Raw genomic sequence first — 22,433 nt, 5'->3', positions numbered from 1 at the left:
CCAGTACTGTAGGTAGGTAGTTAGCTGTGTCCAGTACTGTAGGTAGTTAGTTAGCTGTGTCCAGTACTGTAGTTGAGTAGTTAGCTGTGTCCAGTACTGTAGGTAGTTAGTTAGCTGTGTCCTATACTGTAGGTAGTTAGTTAGTTAGCTGTGTCCAGTACTGTAGGTAGTTAGTTAGCTGTGTCCAGTACTGTAGGTAGTTAGTTAGTTAGCTGTGTCCAGTACTGTAGTTGAGTAGTTAGCTGTGTCCAGTACTGTAGGTAGGTAGTTAGCTGTGTCCAGTACTGTAGGTAGGTAGTTAGCTGTGTCCAGTACTGTACGTAGGTAGTTAGCTGTGTCCAGTACTATAGTTAGGTAGTTAGATGTGTCCAGTACTGTACGTAGGTAGTTAGCTGTGTCCAGTACTGTAGGTAGGTAGTTAGCTGTGTCCAGTACTGTTGGTAGGTAGTTAGCTGTGTCCAGTACTGTACGTAGGTAGTTAGCTGTGTCCAGTACTGTTGGTAGGTAGTTAGCTGTGTCCAGTACTGTAGGTAGGTAGTTAGCTGTGTCCAGTACTGTAGGTAGGTAGTTAGCTGTGTCCAGTACTGTAGGTAGTTAAATCAAATTTTATTGGTCACATACACATAGTTAGCAGAAGTTAATGCGAGTGTAGCGAAATGCTTGTGCTTCTAGTTCCGACAGTGCAGTAATATCTAACAAGTAATCTAACAATTTCACAACAACTACCTAATACACACAAGTGTAAAGGAATGAATAAGAATATGTACATATAAATATATGGATGAGTGATGGCCGAACGGCATAGGCAAGATGCAGTAGATGGTATAGAGTACAGTATATACATATGAGATGAGTAATGTAGGGTATGTAAACATTATATAAAACGACATTATTTAAAGTTACTAGTGATACATTTATTACATCCACATTTTTATTATTAAAGAGGCTAGAGATTTGAGTCCATGTTGGCAGCAGCAACTCAATGTTAGTGATGGCTGTTTAACAGTCTGATGGCCTTGAGATAGAAGCTGTTTTTCAGTCTCTCTGTCCCCGCTTTGATGCACCTGTACTGACCTCGCCTTCTGGATGATAGCGGTGTGAACAGGCAGTGGCTCGCTATAACATTACCTGTAGTAGTTGTTATAACATTACCTGTAGTAGTTGTTATAACATTACCTGTAGTAGTAGTAGTAGTAGTTATAACATTACCTGTAGTAGTAGTTGTTATAACATTACCTGTATTAGTAGTAGTAGTTGTTATAACATTACCTGTAGTAGTAGTTGTAGTTGTTATAACATTACCTGTTGTTGTTGTTGTAGTAGTAGTAGTAGTAGTAGTAGTAGTAGTAGTAGTAGTTATAACATGACCTGTAGTAGTATGAGTAGTTATAACATTACCTGTAGGAGTAGTTGTTATAACATTACCTGTAGTAGTAGTTATAACATTACCTGTGGTAGTAGTAGTAGTTATAACATTACTAGTAGTAGTAGTAGTAGTAGTAGTTATAACATGACCTGTAGTAGTATGAGTAGTTATAACATTACCTGTAGGAGTAGTTGTTATAACATTACCTGTAGTAGTAGTTGTTCACCTTGTTATAACATTACTTGTAGTAGTTGTTCACCTTGTTATATCATTACCTGTAGTAGTAGTTGTTATAACATTACCTGTAGTAGTAGTTGTTATAACATTACCAGTAGTAGTAGTAGTAGTTGTTATAACATTACCTGTAGTAGTAGTAGTTATAACATTACCTGTATTAGTAGTAGTAGTTGTTATAACATTACCAGTAGTAGTAGTAGTAGTAGTAGTAGTAGTAGTAGTAGTAGTAGTTGTTATAACATTACCTGTAGTAGGAGGAGTAGTAGTAGTTGTTATAACATTACCTGTAGTAGTAGTTGTTCACCTTGTTATAACATTACTTGTAGTAGTTGTTCACCTTGTTATAACATTACCTGTAGTAGTAGTTGTTATAACATTACATGTAGTAGTAGTAGTTATAACATTACCTGTAGTAGTAGTTGTTCACCCTGTTATAGCATTAGTTGTAGTGTTTCACCTTGTTATAACATTACCTGTAGCAGTAGTTGTTCACCCTGTTAATACATTACCTGTAGTAGGTATACCATTACCTGTAGTAGTAGTTGTTATAACATTACCTGTAGTAGTAGTTGTTCACCCTGTTAATACATTACCTGTAGTAGTAGCTGTTATAACATTACCTGTAGTAGCAGTAGTTGTTATAACATCACCTGTAGTAGTAGTTATAACATTACCAGTAGTAGTAGTAGTAGTAGTTATAACATTACCAGTAGTAGTAGTAGTAGTTATAACATTACCTGTAGTAGTAGTTATACCATTACCTGTAGTAGTTATAACATTACCTGTAGTAGTAGTTGTTCACCCTGTTAATACATTACCTGTAGTAGGTATACCATTACCTGTAGTAGTAGTTGTTATAACATTACCTGTAGTAGTAGTTGTTCACCCTGTTAATACATTACCTGTAGTAGTAGCTGTTATAACATTACCTGTAGTAGCAGTAGTTGTTATAACATCACCTGTAGTAGTAGTTATAACATTACCAGTAGTAGTAGTAGTAGTAGTTATAACATTACCAGTAGTAGTAGTAGTAGTTATAACATTACCTGTAGTAGTAGTTATACCATTACCTGTAGTTGTTATAACATTACCTGTAGTAGTAGTTGTTATAACATTACATGTAGTTATAACATTACATGTAGTAGTAGTTATAACATTACCTGTTGTAGTAGTAGTTATAACATTACTTGTAGTTATAACATTACCTGTAGTAGTAGTAGTAGTTGTTAAAACATTACCTGTAGTAGTTGTTATAACATTACCTTTTGTAGTAGTAGTTATAACATTACCTGTAGTGGTAGTTGTTCACCCTGTTAATACATTACCTGCAGTAGTAGTTGTTATAACATTACCTGTAGTAGTAGTTGTTATAACATTACCTGTAGTAGTAGTTATAACATTACCTGTAGTAGTAGTAGTAGTAGTAGTTATAACATTACCTGTAGTAGTAGTAGTAGTAGTAGTAGTAGTTATAACATTAACTGTAGTAGTAGTAGTAGTAGTTAACATTACCTGTAGTAGTAGTAGTTATAACATTACCTGGAGTAGTAGTTGTTATAACATATGTTGTAGTAGTTATAACATTACATGTAGTCGTAGTTGTTCACCCTGTTAATACATTACCTGTAGTAGTAGTTGTTCTAACATTACCTGTTGTAGTTATAACATTACCTGTAGTAGTAGTTGTTATAACATTACCTGTTGTAGTTGTTATAACATTACCTGTAATAGTAGTTGTTATAACATTACCTGTAATAGTAGTTGTTGTAACATTACCTGTAGTAGTAGTTGTTATAACATTACCTGTAGTAGTAGTTCTAACTACCTGTAAAGTAGTTGTTATAACATTACCTGTAGTAGTAAAATAGTAATAACCTCTTGCCTCATTCTCTTCAGTGTTTACATCGCCAGTTTCCCAGAATACACCAGGCCCATGATAGACCACTTGGTAGCCATGAAGATCAACCACTGGGACGGGTAAGGGCCTTTCCTGTCCTCATCCATGTCCTTTAGACTTTGATCAAATACTTTCAAATACTGTACTTGATTTAGTTTGCCCGTTACCATGGATCCAATGGAATAGTCCCAGAAGCTAAACCAATGGCATAGTCCCAGAAGCTAAACCAATGGCATAGTCCCAGAAGCTAAACCAATGGCATAGTCCCAGAAGCTAAACCAATGGCATAGTCCCAGAAGCTAAACCAATGGCATAGTCCCAGAAGCTAAACCAATGTTATAGTCCCAGAAGCTAAACCAATGGAATAGTCCCAGAAGCTAAACCAATGGAATAGTCCCAGAAGCTAAACCAATGGAATAGTCCCAGAAGCTAAACCAATGGAATAGTCCCAGAAGCTAAATCAAGCACACCTCAAATGAGTATTTGTCGTATGTGTTTGTCCCAAGTGGGATGTCCATATGCCAGCCTGTTGCCATTAAAGCGTTGGTACTGTGTATAGCCTATTAGAGTAGAAGCAGTTGTATGTAATGGAGAAGTGTAATTCTCCTCTGCATGTGTATCTGTTGTGTTGCAGGGTGATTCGACAGCTAGCGACAAAGGCTTTGCATAATCTGACGCCTCAAGCACCTGATTACATGGCCACAACAGGTGAGCTATGTCATTGGTCCTGTTCCCTACCTGCTGTAACACAACACAGTGTCTTACTGTGGGATGGACTGGGTGACAGTCACTGTTCCCTACCTGCTGTAACACAACACAGGGTCTTACTGTGGGATGGACTGGGTGACAGTCACTGTTCCCTACCTGCTGTAACACAACACAGTGTCTTACTGTGGGATGGACTGGGTGACAGTCACTGTTCCCTACCTGCTGTAACACAACACAGTGTCTTACTGTGGGATGGACTGGGTGACAGTCATTGTTCCCTACCTGCTGTAACACAACACAGTGTCTTACTGTGGGATGGACTGGGTGACAGTCACTGTTCCCTACCTGCTGTAACACAACACAGTGTCTTACTGTGGGATGGACTGGGTGACAGTCACTGTTCCCTACCTGCTGTAACACAACACAGTGTCTTACTGTGGGATGGACTGGGTGACAGTCACTGTTGTTGTGTCTGGGTCTGTACATCTGTCAAGTTGTTACTGAATGAGTTATGTGTTTATAATGAACACATAGAGAACACACAGAGAGAGGTCAAAGGGCAGTCGGACAGATTTGAAACTGTAGTGATATCGTAGACGTGTGCCGGAGGCTGTGGCATTACAGGTAGACCAGCCAGGCCACAAATCATTCAGGTTATATTCAAACAAATCAACCACACACACCCCTGTGTAGACTGTTTATGTTCTGTCAGGTGTCCCTGCAAAGAATGAAAAGACATACAATAATTGAGTTAAAATTACATTTTATATTTTGATGGTTGTGTTTTCAGTTATGCCTCAGCTGCTGCCCATAGCGCTGGGCATTGATCTACACAGTCGCCATGGCGCCATTCTGGCATCTGCCGAGATCAGCCACGCCCTCTTCAAGCTGGCCAATCAGAACAACAGGTACTGCAACCTCACCTCTCAACCAGCTAATCACAGTATTGGCCGTACTTATAGGAAAACCACATAAACGTTGTTATTTAGTAAAATCCATTCGCAATGACAGCTTTTGTTCTGCGTGTCGGAATTGAAAAGGCACTCGCACGTCTGAGCCATCTGTTTTTGCAGGTGCCTGGTAACAGTTGAATAACAGGAGGGAAAAGTAAGGAAACCCACACACTGCTTTTTAATACGCTTTTTAATAAGCTTTTTAATAAGCTTTACGAATCGGTCTCATACGTAGAGCTTTAATAAGGAGCAGTGTGTGGGTTTCCTTCGTTTCTCTCTGTTTTGCATATCGACCCATGATTTGACTTCCTGCTTTGACTTAAGCCCTTGGCTCCTATAAAGTCATAGGTCATTGACCGTCTCTATGTCTCTTGTAGACCCAACAGTGTGTGAGATATGTGCTATCTGGGGGTGTTGAACGTTACTGTTGTTCGCTGTGGACAGTAACATTGTATTGTACTGGATTGTAGACCGGTGACAGAGCTCATCTCTTCAGACTGTGTGGATGGACTCAAGAGCATTCACCAGAGGGTTAGTTCACTTCTCGCTTGCTACGCTCTCTCTTTCCCTCTGTCTCACTCTCACTACCCCCTGTCTGTCTCTCTATCTTTCCCTCTGTCTCTCACTACCCCCGTCTGTCTCTCTCTCTCTCTCTCTCTCTCTCTCTCTCTCTCTCTCTCTCTCTCTCTCTCTCTCTCACTACCCCCGTCTGTCTCTCTCTCTCTCTCTCACTACCCCCGTCTGTCTGTCTGTCTCTCTCTCTCTCTCTCTCTGTCTCTCTGTCTCTCTCTGTCTCTCACTACCCCCCCGTCTGTCTCTCTCTCTCTCTCTCTCTGTCTCTCACTACCCCCCCTGTCTGTCTCTCTCTCTCTCTCTCTCTCTCTCTCTCTCTCTCTGTCTCTCACTACCCCCCCGTCTGTCTCTCTCTCTGTGTCTCTCACTACCCCTCCGTCTGTCTCTCTCTGTCTCTCACTACCCCCCATCTCTCTCTCTCTCTCTCTCTCTCTCTCTCTCTCTCTCTCTCTCTCTCTCTCTCTCTCTCTCTCTCTCTCTCTCTCTGTCTCTCACTACCCCCCTGTCTGTCTCTCTCTGTCTCTCACTACCCCTCCGTCTGTCTCTCTCTCTGTCTCTCACTACCCCCCGTCTGTCTCTCTCTCCTTCTCTGTCTCTCACTACCCCCTTGTCTGTCTCTCTCTCTGTCTCTCTCTCTCTTGCCCTCTTTCTCTCCTCCAGTGTCTTTTCACCCACATACATGTTGTCTCAAGTGTTGACCAATCTCCTGAGTCAGTTGGACCAACATAGGTACATGTTAATGTTGTCAATCTCCTGAGTCAGTTGGACCAACATAGGTACATGTTAATGTTGTCAATCTCCCGAGTCAGTTGGACCAACATAGGTACATGTTGTTGTCTTTTAAAGTTGTAAATCACCAGTCTGTTCATCTCTAAACATGTTGTCATGTGTTTGTTTTGTCTTCCAGCTATTTGACAGAAAGCAGTACAGGTCAGCACTGTTATCTTCCAAATTGTACTCATTCTTTTTTAGACTGTTTCAGATGATGATTATTATCTTTTAAATGTAATGCCTCTAAGGTTTCAGACCAATATGTTGTGCGACCTCAACAAATATTTGTTGTTGTTGTTGTTGTTGTGTACACGCGTGCTGTTGTGTCCTGTCTGTGTTGTGTACACGCGTGCTGTTGTGTCCTGTCTGTGTTGTGTACACGCGTGCTGTTGTGTCCTGTCTGTGTTGTGTACACGCGTGCTGTTGTGTCCTGTCTGTGTAGGGGCTTTGGTGGTGAACTGATGAGGCCTGCAGTCTCTTCTCTGATTGAGAACATGTCCCTCTCCAAGATGCCTTTCAAGGACGACCCTGTCATCAGTGAGTTTTCATATCATATCTATTGATCCCCAATAGATGGCCACAGGCCAAATTCATCCTGCAGGGGATTTGATGTGTTTTCAGAGATTGGATAATAATGGACAAACCACATCCTGTCCGTTTCAGCTGGCTGGCAGTGTCTGTACTGTTCAGACCACTGACACGTCATAACACAGTAAACCCTGTCTGTTTCAGCTGGCTGGCAGTGTCTGTACTGTTCAGACCACTGACACGTCATAACACAGTAAACCCTGTCTGTTTCAGCTGGCTGGCAGTGTCTGTACTGTTCAGACTACTGACACGTCATAACAGAGTAAACCCTGTCTGTTTCAGCTGGCTGGCAGTGTCTGTACTGTTCAGACTACTGACACGTCATAACAGAGTAAACCCTGTCTGTTTCAGCTGGCTGGCAGTGGCTGATAGACGACACCTTGAAGAGCCTCCACCTCATCTCACCTGGACCGAGGGACGGTATCAAGGTACAGTACCTAAACCTAACCATTACCTTAACCCTAACTGTTAAACCTAACCCCTAAACCTAACCATAACCTTAACCCTAACTGTTAAACCTAACCCCTAAACCTAACCATTACCTTAACCCTAACTGTTAAACCTAACCCCTAAACCTAACCATTACCTTAACCCTAACTGTTAAACCTAACCCCTAAACCTAACCATAACCTTAACCCTAACTGTTAAACCTAACCCCTAAACCTAACCATTACCTTAACCCTAACTGTTAAACCTAACCCCTAAATCTAACCATAACCTTAACCCTAACTGTTAAACCTAACCCCTGAACCTAACCATAACCTTAACCCTAACTGTTAAACCTAACCCCTGAACCTAACCCTAAACCTAACCATAACCTTAACCCTAACTGTTAAACCTAACCCCTAAACCAAACCATAACCTTAACCCTAACTAACCCCTATCTGTAACCCTAACCCTAATTGTAACCTCTAAGCCTAAAATAGCCTTTGGACTCCAATCAACTTGTAGAAACATCTCAAGGATGATCAATGGAAACAGGATGCAGCTGAGCAAAATTTCAAGTCTCATAGCAAAGGGTCTGAATACTTATGTAAATATTGTATTTAAATAAAAAGTTATACATTTGCTAACATTTCTAAAAACCTGTTTTCGCTTTGTCATTATGGGGTATTGTGTGTAGATTGCTGAGGATTTTTATTTATTTAATCCATTTTAGAATAAGGCTGTAACGTAACAAAATGTGGAAAAAGTCAAGGGGTCTGAATACTTTCAGAAGGTATTGTATAATGGTTCATGTGTAATGTGGTCCTCCCCCCTATAGGAGGCAGCGGTGTCAGCCCTGGCAGCTCTGTGTGAGCAGTACTACCAGCCCCAGCCAGGCATGGCTGACCCCCAGATGCAGGGTTAGTAGCACTGTACCAGGGGCTGGGGAGCGCCATTAGAAGGCTTCATAAAAACTAACCATACCTAACACAGTATTCTGCATTCCTATAAATCTAACTCCTGTGATATAATCTGTGTGTGTGTGTGTGTGTGTGTGTGTGTTTTCTTTGTGTAGAGGTCCTGGTGTCCCAGTATATAGCAGGGTTAAAGAGTACGGAGGTATTGACCCGATGTGGCAGTGCACTGGCCCTGGGTTCTCTACCAAGGTTCATGATCCATGGAAAACTACACCAGGTACTGTACACCTGTTAGTTAATAACACTACACCTGTTAGTTAATAACACTACACCAGGTAGTTAATAACACTACACCAGGTACTGTACACCTGTTAGTTAATAACACTACACCAGGTACTGTACATCTGGTAGTTAATAACACTACACCTGTTAGTTAATAAAACTACACCAGGTACTGTACACCTGTTAGTTAATAACACTACACCAGGTACTATACACCTGTTAGTTAATAACACTACACCTGTTAGTTAATAACACTACACCAGGTACTGTACACCTGGTAGTTAATAACACTACACCTGTTAGTTAATAAAACTACACCAGGTACTGTACACCTGTTAGTTAATGACACTACACCAGGTACTGTACACCTGTTAGTTAATAACACTACACCTGTTAGTTAATAAAACTACACCAGGTACTGTACACCTGTTAGTTAATAACACTACACCAGGTACTGTACACCTGTTAGTTAATAACACTACACCTGTTAGTTAATAAAACTACACCAGGTACTGTACACCTGTTAGTTAATAACACTACACCAGGTACTGTACACCTGTTAGTTAATAACACTACACCTGTTAGTTAATAACACTACATATGTTAGTTAATAACACTACACCAGGTACTGTACATCTGTTAGTTAATAACACTACACCTGGTACTGTACATCTGTTAGTTAATAACACTACACCAGGTACTGTACACCTGTTAGTTAATAACACTACACCTGTTAGTTAATAACACTACACCAGGTACTATACATATGTTAGTTAATAACACTACACCTGTTAGTTAATAACACTACACCTGTTAGTTAATAACACTACACCAGGTACTATACATATGTTAGTTAATAACACTACACCAGGTACTATACATCTGTTAGTTAATAACACTACACCTGTTAGTTAATAACACTACACCAGGTACTGTACATCTGTTAGTTAATAACACTACATCTGTTAGTTAATAACACTACACCAGGTACTATACATATGTTAGTTAATAACACTACACCTGTTAGTTAATAACACTACACCAGGTACTGTACATCTGTTAGTTAATAACACTACATCTGTTAGTTAATAACACTACACCAGGTACTATACATATGTTAGTTAATAACACTACACCTGTTAGTTAATAACACTACACCTGTTAGTTAATAACACTACACCAGGTACTATACATATGTTAGTTAATAACACTACACCAGGTACTATACATCTGTTAGTTAATAACAGTACACCTGTTAGTTAATAACACTACACCAGGTACTGTACATCTGTTAGTTAATAACACTACATCTGTTAGTTAATAACACTACACCTGTTAGTTAATAACACTACACCTGTTAGTTAATAACACTACACCAGGTACTATACATATGTTAGTTAATAACACTACACCAGGTACTATACATATGTTAGTTAATAACACTACACCAGGTACTATACATATGTTAGTTAATAACACTACACCAGGTACTATACATATGTTAGTTAATAACACTACACCAGGTACTGTACACCTGTTAGTTAATAACACTACACCAGGTACTGTACATCTGTTAGTTAATAACACTACACCTGGTACTGTACATCTGTTAGTTAATAACACTACACCAGGTACTGTACACCTGTTAGTTAATAACACTACACCTGTTAGTTAATAACACTACACCAGGTACTATACATATGTTAGTTAATAACACTACACCTGTTAGTTAATAACACTACACCTGTTAGTTAATAACACTACACCAGGTACTGTACATCTGTTAGTTAATAACACTACACCTGGTACTGTACATCTGTTAGTTAATAACACTACACCAGGTACTGTACACCTGTTAGTTAATAACACTACACCTGTTAGTTAATAACACTACACCAGGTACTATACATATGTTAGTTAATAACACTACACCTGTTAGTTAATAACACTACACCTGTTAGTTAATAACACTACACCAGGTACTATACATATGTTAGTTAATAACACTACACCAGGTACTATACATCTGTTAGTTAATAACACTACACCTGTTAGTTAATAACACTACACCAGGTACTGTACATCTGTTAGTTAATAACACTACATCTGTTAGTTAATAACACTACACCAGGTACTATACATATGTTAGTTAATAACACTACACCTGTTAGTTAATAACACTACACCAGGTACTGTACATCTGTTAGTTAATAACACTACATCTGTTAGTTAATAACACTACACCAGGTACTATACATATGTTAGTTAATAACACTACACCTGTTAGTTAATAACACTACACCTGTTAGTTAATAACACTACACCAGGTACTATACATATGTTAGTTAATAACACTACACCAGGTACTATACATCTGTTAGTTAATAACACTACACCTGTTAGTTAATAACACTACACCAGGTACTGTACATCTGTTAGTTAATAACACTACATCTGTTAGTTAATAACACTACACCTGTTAGTTAATAACACTACACCTGTTAGTTAATAACACTACACCAGGTACTATACATATGTTAGTTAATAACACTACACCAGGTACTATACATATGTTAGTTAATAACACTACACCAGGTACTATACATATGTTAGTTAATAACACTACACCAGGTACTATACATATGTTAGTTAATAACACTACACCAGGTACTGTACACCTGTTAGTTAATAACACTACACCAGGTACTGTACATCTGTTAGTTAATAACACTACACCTGGTAGTTAATAACACTACACCTGTTAGTTAATAAAACTACACCAGGTACTGTACATCTGTTAGTTAATAACACTACATCTGTTAGTTAATAACACTACACCAGGTAGTTAATAACACTACATCTGTTAGTTAATAACACTACACCAGGTAGTTAATAACACTACACCAGGTACTGTACATCTGTTAGTTAATAACACTACACCAGGTACTATATACATCTGTTAGTTAATAACACTACATCTGTTAGTTAATAACACTACACCAGGTAGTTAATAACACTACAGCAGGTACTATACATCTGTTTGTTAATAACACTACACCAGGTACTATATACATCTGTTAGTTAATAACACTACACCTGTTAGTTAATAACACTACACCAGGTACTATACATATGTTAGTTAATAACACTACACCAGGTACTATACATCTGTTAGTTAATAACACTACACCTGTTAGTTAATAACACTACACCAGGTACTATATACATATGTTAGTTAATAACACTACACCAGGTACTATACATATGTTAGTTAATAACACTACACCAGGTACTATACATATGTTAGTTAATAACACTACACCAGGTACTATACATATGTTAGTTAATAACACTACACCAGGTAGTTAATAACACTACACCAGGTACTATACATCTGTTAGTTAATAACACTACACCAGGTACTATATAGATCTGTTAGTTAATAACACTACACCAGGTACTATACATCTGTTAGTTAATAACACTACACCAGGTACTATACATCTGTTAGTTAATAACACTACACCAGGTACTATATACACCTGTTAGTTAATAACACTACACCAGGTAGTTAATAACACCAGAACCACATAAACAGCCTGATTTCACTATTGTACTGATATATTAACCCTGACATGTTGGGAAGAGCAGCCTCCTTTCACTATGACCTTATTCTATTGTAGCAGCGTTGTACACAGTGTCTCAGGTCAGTTTCAACAGGACACGTTATATCAGACTATGACCTTATTCTATTGTAGCAGCGTTGTTCACAGTGTCTCAGGTCAGTTTCAGCAGGACACGTTATATCAGACTACCTTGTGTGTATCAGATCCTGTCAGGTCTTCAGCAGAGCTGTAGTCAGAGGGAGGTGTGCTTCACAGAGGCCAGGAGAGATGCTGCCAAGGCCATGGCACAGTGAGTCTGTCCTCTACACTCCTCCATCCTCTTCTCCATCTATCTCCTCTCCTCCCCCTTTACTCCTCCTCCCTCCACCCCTCCACCTCTCCTCTCCTCCCCCTTTACTCCTCCTCCCTCCACTCCTCCACCTCTCTACTCCTCCCCCCTGTACTCCTCCACCTCTCCCTCCGTGTCTCCTTCCCTCTCCCTTTCTCCCTACCTCAATCCCCGTCTGTCTCCATCCCTCTCTCCCTGTCTTTCTCCTTCCCTGTCTGTCTGTCTCCCTCCCTCTCTCCCCGTCTGTCTGTCTAGTTGTTTGTCTTCTGGGGTAACAGGTTAACTGTAGTGTTAGGGTTGTAGTCAGAAGTAAACAGCCAGCTGGTTGTACCTGCAGGACCTGTCTATCATGTCTGTCCTCCCCTCATGTTTCTCTCTTTAATCGCCTCTTTCTCCGTCCCCTTCCTCTCTAACTCACTGTTCTTTTCTTTCAATATATCCAACTCAGACTTTCTCTCTCTTTCAATTTCATTTCAATTTCAATTTAAGGGGCTTTATCGGCATGGGAAACATATGTTAACATTGCCAAAGCAAGTGAAATAGATAATAAACAAAAGTGAAATGAACAATAAAAAGTAGTTTTATTGTCTCTCTCCCCTCCTAACCCCCTCTATTTCCCTGTGTCTCTGTCAGGGTGTGTGTGACAGCGGGGGTATCCGCCCAGGGTAGTTCTGATTCGGTAGTGTGTGAGGGGAATGTGTCAGCTGTCTACAGAGCTCTGCTGGACTGTATGACTGACTACACACTGGACAGCAGAGGAGACGTAGGAGCCTGGTGAGTGACACACACACACACACACACAGACAGACAGACAGACAGACAGACAGACAGACAGACAGACAGACAGACAGACACACACACACACTACCCCAAGTTTACCCCTGCCCAGAGGGCCTGAATCACTCCCCTTCAAGACTCCTCTCCCTGCCCTACAGGCATGTGTCACACCTGGTGGCCCCGGGCAATGTTTAGTTAGTTTACCTGACAGGAATGTCACCTGGCGTGTCACCTGGGCCTGCTGTGGGACGGACTTTCTCCTTTTCTCTTTCTCGTTGTTGTTTGATCTCTCTCTGTCTATCCTCTCTTTCCCTCTCTCTCTGTCTCTCACTCGCTCTGTCTGTCTGTCTCTCTCTCGCTCTCTCTCGGTCTGTCTGTCTCTCTGTCTCACTCTCGCTGTCCTTCTCCCTGTCTTTCTCTCTCTCTCTGTCGTTCTATCTTTCCGTCTTTCTCTCTCTCTCTGTCGTTCTGTCTTTCTCTCTCTCCCTTCTCCAGTGGGGACACATTCCTCTGTGAGGTGGAGTAAGAGAGGAGGAAGGAGAGACATGTCGTGAGGTTGAATCATCATACCTTTTGTTCTAACAGGACAGTCCTGTGGCAATGATATCTGTTTCTGATTGATTTAACCAGGCCTGTTGCCTGGCCTTCAATGCTGCTGCTGACCAAACATCAACTAACTGTTAGTTTCTGATTGATTTAACCAGGCCTGTTGCCTGGCCTTCAATGCTGCTGCTCACCAAACATCAACTAACTGTTAGTTTGAACTGGTTGCCTCTTTTTTTAAATGTATTTATTTATTTCAGCTTTATTTAACCAGGTAGACTAGTTGAGAACAAGTTATCATTTACAACTGTGACCTGGACAAGATAAAGCAAAGCAGTGCAACACAAACAACAACACAGAGTTACACATGGAATAAACAAAACATACAGTCAATAATACAATGGAGAAAAAGTCTATATACAGTGTGTGCAAATGAGGTAAGATAAGGGAGGTAAGCAATAAAAAGACCATAGTGGCGAAATAATTACAATTTAGCAATTAAACACTGGAGTGATAGATGTGCAGAAGATGAATGTGCAAGTAGAGATACTGGGGTGCAAAGGAGAAAAAATAAAATAATAAATAACAGTATGGGGATGAGGTAGTTGGATGGGCTATTTACAGATGGGCTATGTACAGGTGCAGTGATCGTTGAGCTGCTCTGACAGCTGGTGCTTAAAGTTAGTGAGGGAAATATGGGTCTCCAGCTTCAGTGATTTTTGCAATTCGTTCCAGTCATTGGCAGCAGAGAACTGGAAAGAAAGGCGGCTAAAGTAGGAATTGGCTTTGGGGGTGACCAGTGAAATATACCTGCTGGAGCACGTGCTATGGGTGGGTGCTGCTATGGTGACCAGTGAGCAGAGATAAGGCGGGGCTTTACCTAGCAAAGACTTATAGATGACCTGGAGCCAGTGGGTTTGGTGACGAATATGAAGCGAGGGCCAGCCAACGAGAGCATACAGGTCGCAGTGGTGGGTAGTATATGGGGCTTTGGTGACAAAACGGATGGCACTGTGATGGACTGCATCCAATTTGCTGAGTAGGGTGTTGGAGGCTTTTTTGGAAATGACATCGCCAAAGTCAAGGATCGGCAGGATAGTCAGTTTTACGAGGGTATGTTTGGCAGCATGAGTGAAGGATGCTTCATTTTGGATTGGAGATGCTTAATGTGACTCTGGAAGGAGAGTTTACAGTCTAACCAGACACCTAGGTATTTGTAGTTGTCCACGTATTCTAAGTCAGAACCATCCAGAGTAGTGATGTTGGACGGGCGGGCAGATGCGATCGGTTGAAGAGCATGCATTTAGTTTTACTTGCAGTTGGAGGCCACGGAAGGAGAGTTGTATGGCATTGAAGCTCGTCTGGAGGTTAGTTAACACAGTGTCCAAAGAAGGTACGGTGGGATTCGAAATGGTCGTGATCTGTTTGTTAACTTGTCTTTCGAAGACCTTAGGATGGCAGGGTAGGATAGACATAGGTCTGTAGCAGTTTGGGTCTAGTGTGTCTCCCCCTTTGAAGAGGGGGATGACCGCGGCAGTTGTCCAATCTTTCCGATCTCAGACGATACGAAAGAGAGGTTGAACAGGCTAGTAATAGGGGTTGCAACAATTTCAGCTGATAATTTTAGAACGAGAGGGTCCAGATTGTCTAGCCCGGCTGATTTGTAGGGGTCCAGATTTTGCAGCTCTTTCAGAACATCAGCTAACTGGTGAAGGAGAAATGGGGGAGGCTTGGGCAAGTTGCTGTGGGGGGTTCAGGGGTGTTGACCAGGGTAGGGGTGGCCAGGTGGAAAGCATGGCCATCTGTAGAAAAATGCTTATTGAAATTCTCGATTATAGTGGATTTATCGGTGGTGACAGTGTTTCCTAGCCTCAGTGCAGTGGGCAGCTGGGAGGAGGTGCTCTTATTATCCATGGACTTTACAGTGTCACAAAATGTTTTGGAGTTAGAGCTACCGGATGCAAATTTCTGTTTGAAAAAGCTAACCTTTGCTTTCTGCCTGTGTATATTGGTTCCTAACTTTCCTGAAATGTTGCATATCACGGGAGCTATTTGATGCTATTGCCGTACGCCACAGGATGTTTTTGTGCTGGTTGAGGGCAGTCAGGTCTGAAGTGAACCAAGGGCTATATCTGTTCCTGGTTTTGAATGGGACACGCTTATTTAAGATTGTGAGGAAAGCACTTTTAAAGAATAACAAGGCATCCTCTACTGACGGAATGAGGTCAATATCCTTCCAGGATACCCGGGCCAGGTCGATTAGAAAGGCCTGCTCGCTGAAGTGTTTTAGGGAGCGTTTGACAGTGATGAGGGGTGGTCGTTTGACCGCAGACCCATTACGGACGCAGGCAATGAGGCAGTGATCGCTGAGATCCTGGTTGAAGACAGCAGAGGTGTATTTGGAGGGCAGGTTGGTTAGGATGATATCTATGAGGGTGCCCGTGTTTACGAATTTGGGGTTGTACCTGGTAGGTTCATTGATAATTTGTGTGAGATTGAGTGCATGAAGCTTAGATTGTAGGATGGCCGGGGTGTTAAGCATTTCCCAGTTTAGGTCACCTAGCAGCACAAACTCTGAAGATAGATGGGGGGCAATCAGTTCACATATGGTATCCAGGGCACAGCTGGGGGCAGAAGGGGGTCTATAACAAGCTGCAACGGTGAGAGACTTGTTTCTGGAAAGATGGATTTTTAAAAGTAGAATTCGAATTGTTTGGGTACAGACCTGGATAGTCTGACAGCCTGCAGAGTTCTATCTCTGCAGTAGATTGCAACTCCGCCCCCTTTGGCAGTTCTATCTTGTCGGAAAAGGTTATAGTTAGGGATGGAAATGTCAGAGTTTTTGGTGGCCTTCCTAAGCCAGGATTCAGACACGGCTAGGACATCCGGGTTGGCAGAGTGTGCTAAAGCAGTGAATAAAACAAACTTAGGGAGGAGGCTTGTGGAGAATGATGAATCTGATCTATGACCTTTACTCCTTATTACAACCTTAATATTACATCAACTAGTCTGTCTGTCTGTCGCTCCGCACGCGCGCACACACAGGCACATACAGACACTTAGGCACACACACACACACACACACACACACACACACTGTCACGTCCTGACCAGTAAAAGAGGTTGTTTGTTATTGTAGTTTGGTCAGGGCGTGGCAGGGGGTGTTGGTTTAGAGTGTTTCGGGGTTTGTTGGGCTATGTTCTTTGTTAGTCTATTTCTATGTTACTTCGAGTATGTCAATTTCTATGTGGTGTTTATTGGATTGACCTTCAATTGGAAGCAGCTGCTCCTCGTTGCTTCTAATTGAAGGTCCTATTTAAGAGGGTGTTTTTTCAATGGGATTTGTGGGTAGTTATTTCCTGTTTTGTGTTCGTGCACCTGACGGGACTGTTTAGTGTCGTTTGTTGTTTTTGTATTCGTGTTTCTTTTGTTTTCCTTCTTTAATAAAATAAGAAGATGAGTTTACACGTTCCCGCTGCGTTTTGGTCCGATCCCTACGACACCCGTGACACACACACACACACACACACACACACACACACACACACACACACACACACACTGTGGCTCCCCTCTCAGGGCATGACATTAGAGTAGATGTCCTGATTACCATATCACACAAACAAAAGCTGCCCTCAGGACATGACAAACTGATTTGAATATTAGCTTTTAGGGGTGGTGCCATGACTAGTGGCATTTCAGGTGTGTGTGTTTAAGGTATTCATCTCTCTTCTCTCCAGGGTGAGAGAGGCAGCCATGACTAGCCTGATGGAGATGACTCTGTGTGTGGTGGGCACCGCTCCACAACTACTCTCACCAGACCTGTGAGTAGCAATGGAATAACGCCCTCATAAACCCTTCATAAGGCCTTCATAGATGCTTCATAGATCATTTATAAGCATGCTATATAGGTGGGAAAGGTGTTATGATAGATGTATGTTATTTGATATAGTAGGAATTACAAATATTATTGGGGATGATAGCTGTACCTCTCCATTCATTTCCTCCCTGACCTCCTTTTTACATTCTCATCCTTTAATTCCCTCTCCATTCATCCCTCTCTCCTCCCACTCTTCTCTCCTCCACTCGTCCCGCTCTTCTCTCCTCCTCTTATCTATTTCTCCTCCATCTCTCCTCTCATCCCTCTCTCCTCTCATCCCTCTCCTCTCATCTCTCCTCATCTCCACCTTCTCTCCTCTCATCCCTCTCCTTCTCTCCTCTCCTCCTCAGGGTGAATGGTATGATGTGTAGCTTGGCCCAGCAGTCAGCAGAGAAGATCGACCGCTACAGAGCCCATGCTGGATCAGTGTTCGTCAGGCTCCTCCATAGTAACAACCCTGCAGTACCTCACATCCCCCACCGAGAGGAGCTGCTCGCCATCTTCCCTACGTGAGTCTAAACACATTTACATTTCTGTCATTTAGCAGATGCTGTTATCCAAAGGGACTTACATCTGAAGGTAGCTAGGTGAGACAACCACATATCACAGTCACTACATTATTGCTCAGAGTAGTTATCAGGTAACTAGGTGAGACAACCACATATCACAGTCACTACAGTATCCCTCAACAGAGTAGTTATCAGATAGCTAGGTGAGACAACCACATTATCCCTCAACAGAGTAGTTATCAGATAGCTAGGTGAGACAACCACATTATCCCTCAACAGAGTAGTTATCAGATAGCTAGGTGAGACAACCACATTATCCCTCAACAGAGTAGGTATCAGGTAGCTAGGTGAGACAACCACATTATCCCTCAACAGAGTAGTTATCAGGTAGCTAGGTGAGACAACCACATTATCCCTCAATAGAGTAGTTATCAGGTAGCTAGGTGAGACAACCACATTATCCCTCAATAGAGTAGTTATCAGGTAGCTAGGTGAGACAACCACATTATCCCTCAACAGAGTAGTTATCAGGTAGCTAGGTGAGACAACCACATTATCCCTCAATAGAGTAGTTATCAGGTAGCTAGGTGAGACAACCACATTATCCCTCAATAGAGTAGTTATCAGGTAGCTAGGTGAGACAACCACATATCACAGTCATATTAAGCAAGCAGCTCTCAGCAGTCAGTCAGAAAGTGATTAGAGAACTGCACTATTCCCATTGTGTGTCTAAGGCCCTGTCCAGAAACATCTCCTAGCCTGAATCTCCCTCTAGGGACTTGCCATTGTGTGTCTAAGGCCCTGTCCAGAAACATCTCCTAGCCTGAATCTCCCTCTAGGGACTTCCCATTGTGTGTCTAAGGCCCTGTCCAGAAACATCTCCTAGCCTGAATCTCCCTCTAGGGACTTGCCATTGTGTGTCTAAGGCCCTGTCCAGAAACATCTCCTAGCCTGAATCTCCCTCTAGGGACTTGCCATTGTGTGTCTAAGGCCCTGTCCAGAAACATCTCCTAGCCTGAATCTCCCTCTAGGGACTTGCCATTGTGTGTCTAAGGCCCTGTCCAGAAACATCTCCTAGCCTGAATCTCCCTCTAGGGACTTGCCATTGTGTGTCTAAGGCCCTGTCCAGAAACATCTCCTAGCCTGAATCTCCCTCTAGGGACTTGCCATTGTGTGTCTAAGGCCCTGTCCAGAAACATCTCCTAGCCTGAATCTCCCTCTAGGGACTTCCCATTGTGTGTCTAAGGCCCTGTCCAGAAACATCTCCTAGCCTGAATTTCCCTCTAGGGACTTCCCATTGTGTGTCTAAGGCCCTGTCCAGAAACATCTCCTAGCCTGAATTTCCCTCTAGGGACTTGCCATTGTGTGTCTAAGACCCTGTCCAGAAACATCTCCTAGCCTGAATCTCCCTCTAGGGACTTCCCATTGTGTGTCTAAGGCCCTGTCCAGAAACATCTCCTAGCCTGAATCTCCCTCTAGGGACTTGCCATTGTGTGTCTAAGACCCTGTCCAGAAACATCTCCTAGCCTGAATTTCCCTCTAGGGACTTGCCATTGTGTGTCTAAGGCCCTGTCCAGAAACATCTCCTAGCCTGAATCTCCCTCTAGGGACTTGCCATTGTGTGTCTAAGACCCTGTCCAGAAACATCTCCTAGCCTGAATTTCCCTCTAGGGACTTGCCATTGTGTGTCTAAGGCCCTGTCCAGAAACATCTCCTAGCCTGAATCTCCCTCTAGGGACTTGTCATTGTGTGTCTAAGGCCCTGTCCAGAAACATCTCCTAGCCTGAATTTCCCTCTAGGGACTTGCCATTGTGTGTCTAAGGCCCTGTCCAGAAACATCTCCTAGCCTGAATCTCCCTCTAGGGACTTCCCATTGTGTGTCTAAGGCCCTGTCCAGAAACATCTCCTAGCCTGAATTTCCCTCTAGGGACTTCCCATTGTGTGTCTAAGGCCCTGTCCAGAAACATCTCCTAGCCTGAATTTCCCTCTAGGGACTTGCCATTGTGTGTCTAAGACCCTGTCCAGAAACATCTCCTAGCCTGAATCTCCCTCTAGGGACTTCCCATTGTGTGTCTAAGGCCCTGTCCAGAAACATCTCCTAGCCTGAATCTCCCTCTAGGGACTTGCCATTGTGTGTCTAAGGCCCTGTCCAGAAACATCTCCTAGCCTGAATTTCCCTCTAGGGACTTGCCATTGTGTGTCTAAGGCCCTGTCCAGAAACATCTCCTAGCCTGAATCTCCCTCTAGGGACTTGCCATTGTGTGTCTAAGGCCCTGTCCAGAAACATCTCCTAGCCTGAATTTCCCTCTAGGGACTTGCCATTGTGTGTCTAAGGCCCTGTCCAGAAACATCTCCTAGCCTGAATCTCCCTCTAGGGACTTCCCATTGTGTGTCTAAGGCCCTGTCCAGAAACATCTCCTAGCCTGAATTTCCCTCTAGGGACTTCCCATTGTGTGTCTAAGGCCCTGTCCAGAAACATCTCCTAGCCTGAATTTCCCTCTAGGGACTTGCCATTGTGTGTCTAAGACCCTGTCCAGAAACATCTCCTAGCCTGAATCTCCCTCTAGGGACTTCCCATTGTGTGTCTAAGGCCCTGTCCAGAAACATCTCCTAGCCTGAATCTCCCTCTAGGGACTTGCCATTGTGTGTCTAAGGCCCTGTCCAGAAACATCTCCTAGCCTGAATTTCCCTCTAGGGACTTGCCATTGTGTGTCTAAGGCCCTGTCCAGAAACATCTCCTAGCCTGAATCTCCCTCTAGGGACTTGCCATTGTGTGTCTAAGACCCTGTCCAGAAACATCTCCTAGCCTGAATCTCCCTCTAGGGACTTGCCATTGTGTGTCTAAGGCCCTGTCCAGAAACATCTCCTAGCCTGAATCTCCCTCTAGGGACTTGCCATTGTGTGTCTAAGGCCCTGTCCAGAAACATCTCCTAGCCTGAATCTCCCTCTAGGGACTTGCCATTGTGTGTCTAAGGCCCTGTCCAGAAACATCTCCTAGCCTGAATCTCCCTCTAGGGACTTGCCATTGTGTGTCTAAGGCCCTGTCCAGAAACATCTCCTAGCCTGAATCTCCCTCTAGGGACTTGAGGGATCTGAAAGAGTGAAGTCGTGTCCGAGCCATGTAAGACGTTGGCCAACTGGACGCCATGTTAGTGCCTTTTGATCATTCCATGTATCCATTAATGACACGCATATTGGATATGTGTTCTGCATCTATGGATGCCTCTGGGTAATTTCATACAAGACTCTATGGATGGCTCTGGGTAATTTCATACAAGACTCTATGGATGCCTCTGGGTAATTTCATACAAGACTCTGTGGATGGCTCTGGGTAATTTCATACAAGACTCTGTGGATGGCTCTGGGTAATTTCATACAAGACTCTGTGGATGGCTCTGGGTAATTTCATACAAGACTCTGTGGATGGCTCTGGGTAATCTCATACAAGACTCTATGGATGGCTCTGGGTAATCTCATACAAGACTCTATGGATGCCTCTGGGTAATTTCATACAAGACTCTATGGATGGCTCTGGGTAATTTCATACAAGACTCTATGGATGGCTCTGGGTAATCTCATACAAGACTCTATGGATGCCTCTGGGTAATCTCATACAGGACTCTGTGGATGGCTCTGGGTAATCTCATACAAGACTATGGATGGCTCTTGGTAATCTCATACAAGACTGGATGCCTCTGGGTAATCTCATACAGGACTCTGTGGATGGCTCTCGGTAATCTCATAAAAGACTATGGATGGCTCTTGGTAATCTCATACAAAACTGGATGGCTCTGGGTAATCTCATACAAGACTCTATTGATGGCTCTGTGTAATCTCATACAAGACTCTATGGATGGCTCTTGGTAATCTCATACAAGACTCTATGGATGGCTCTGGGTAATCTCATACAAGACTCTATGGATGGCTCTTGGTAATCTCATACAAGACTCTATGGATGCCTCTGGGTAATCTCATACAAGACTATGGATGGCTCTGGGTAATCTCATACAAGACTCTATGGATGGCTCTGGGTAATCTCATACAAGACTCTA

At 42.5% G+C, this 22,433-nt stretch overlaps 1 protein-coding gene across 5 annotated transcripts in view; it reads left to right on the top strand.

Moving 5' to 3' along the window:
- Positions 1-22,433, top strand: part of tbcd (tubulin folding cofactor D) — a 92,738-nt gene that overhangs the window by 48,664 nt on the left and 21,641 nt on the right. For 4 of the 5 annotated variants that reach the window (XR_003871285.1, XM_029729119.1, XM_029729118.1 and 1 more), the window contains 13 exons: positions 3,500-3,580; positions 4,135-4,208; positions 4,999-5,116; positions 5,632-5,692; positions 6,642-6,664; positions 6,948-7,042; positions 7,445-7,521; positions 8,358-8,439; positions 8,595-8,713; positions 12,548-12,633; positions 13,306-13,446; positions 17,733-17,816; positions 18,223-18,381. Coding sequence is in view for 4 of the 5 variants with exons in the window: in XM_029729119.1 (XP_029584979.1) it covers positions 3,500-3,580; positions 4,135-4,208; positions 4,999-5,116; positions 5,632-5,692; positions 6,642-6,664; positions 6,948-7,042; positions 7,445-7,521; positions 8,358-8,439; positions 8,595-8,713; positions 12,548-12,633; positions 13,306-13,446; positions 17,733-17,816; positions 18,223-18,381 (1,200 nt within the window). In the remaining variant the exon portion in view is untranslated. The remainder of the gene's footprint in view (positions 1-3,499; positions 3,581-4,134; positions 4,209-4,998; positions 5,117-5,631; positions 5,693-6,641; positions 6,665-6,947; positions 7,043-7,444; positions 7,522-8,357; positions 8,440-8,594; positions 8,714-12,547; positions 12,634-13,305; positions 13,447-17,732; positions 17,817-18,222; positions 18,382-22,433) is intronic. The other variant, XM_029729120.1, reaches the window with a different exon arrangement.

This window comes from Salmo trutta, chromosome 32 (genome assembly GCF_901001165.1).
Source record: "Salmo trutta chromosome 32, fSalTru1.1, whole genome shotgun sequence".
NCBI lineage: Eukaryota > Metazoa > Chordata > Actinopteri > Salmoniformes > Salmonidae > Salmo > Salmo trutta.
Note: the sequence above shows the minus strand (reverse complement) of the source record. Positions and strands in the feature narration are given on the sequence as shown.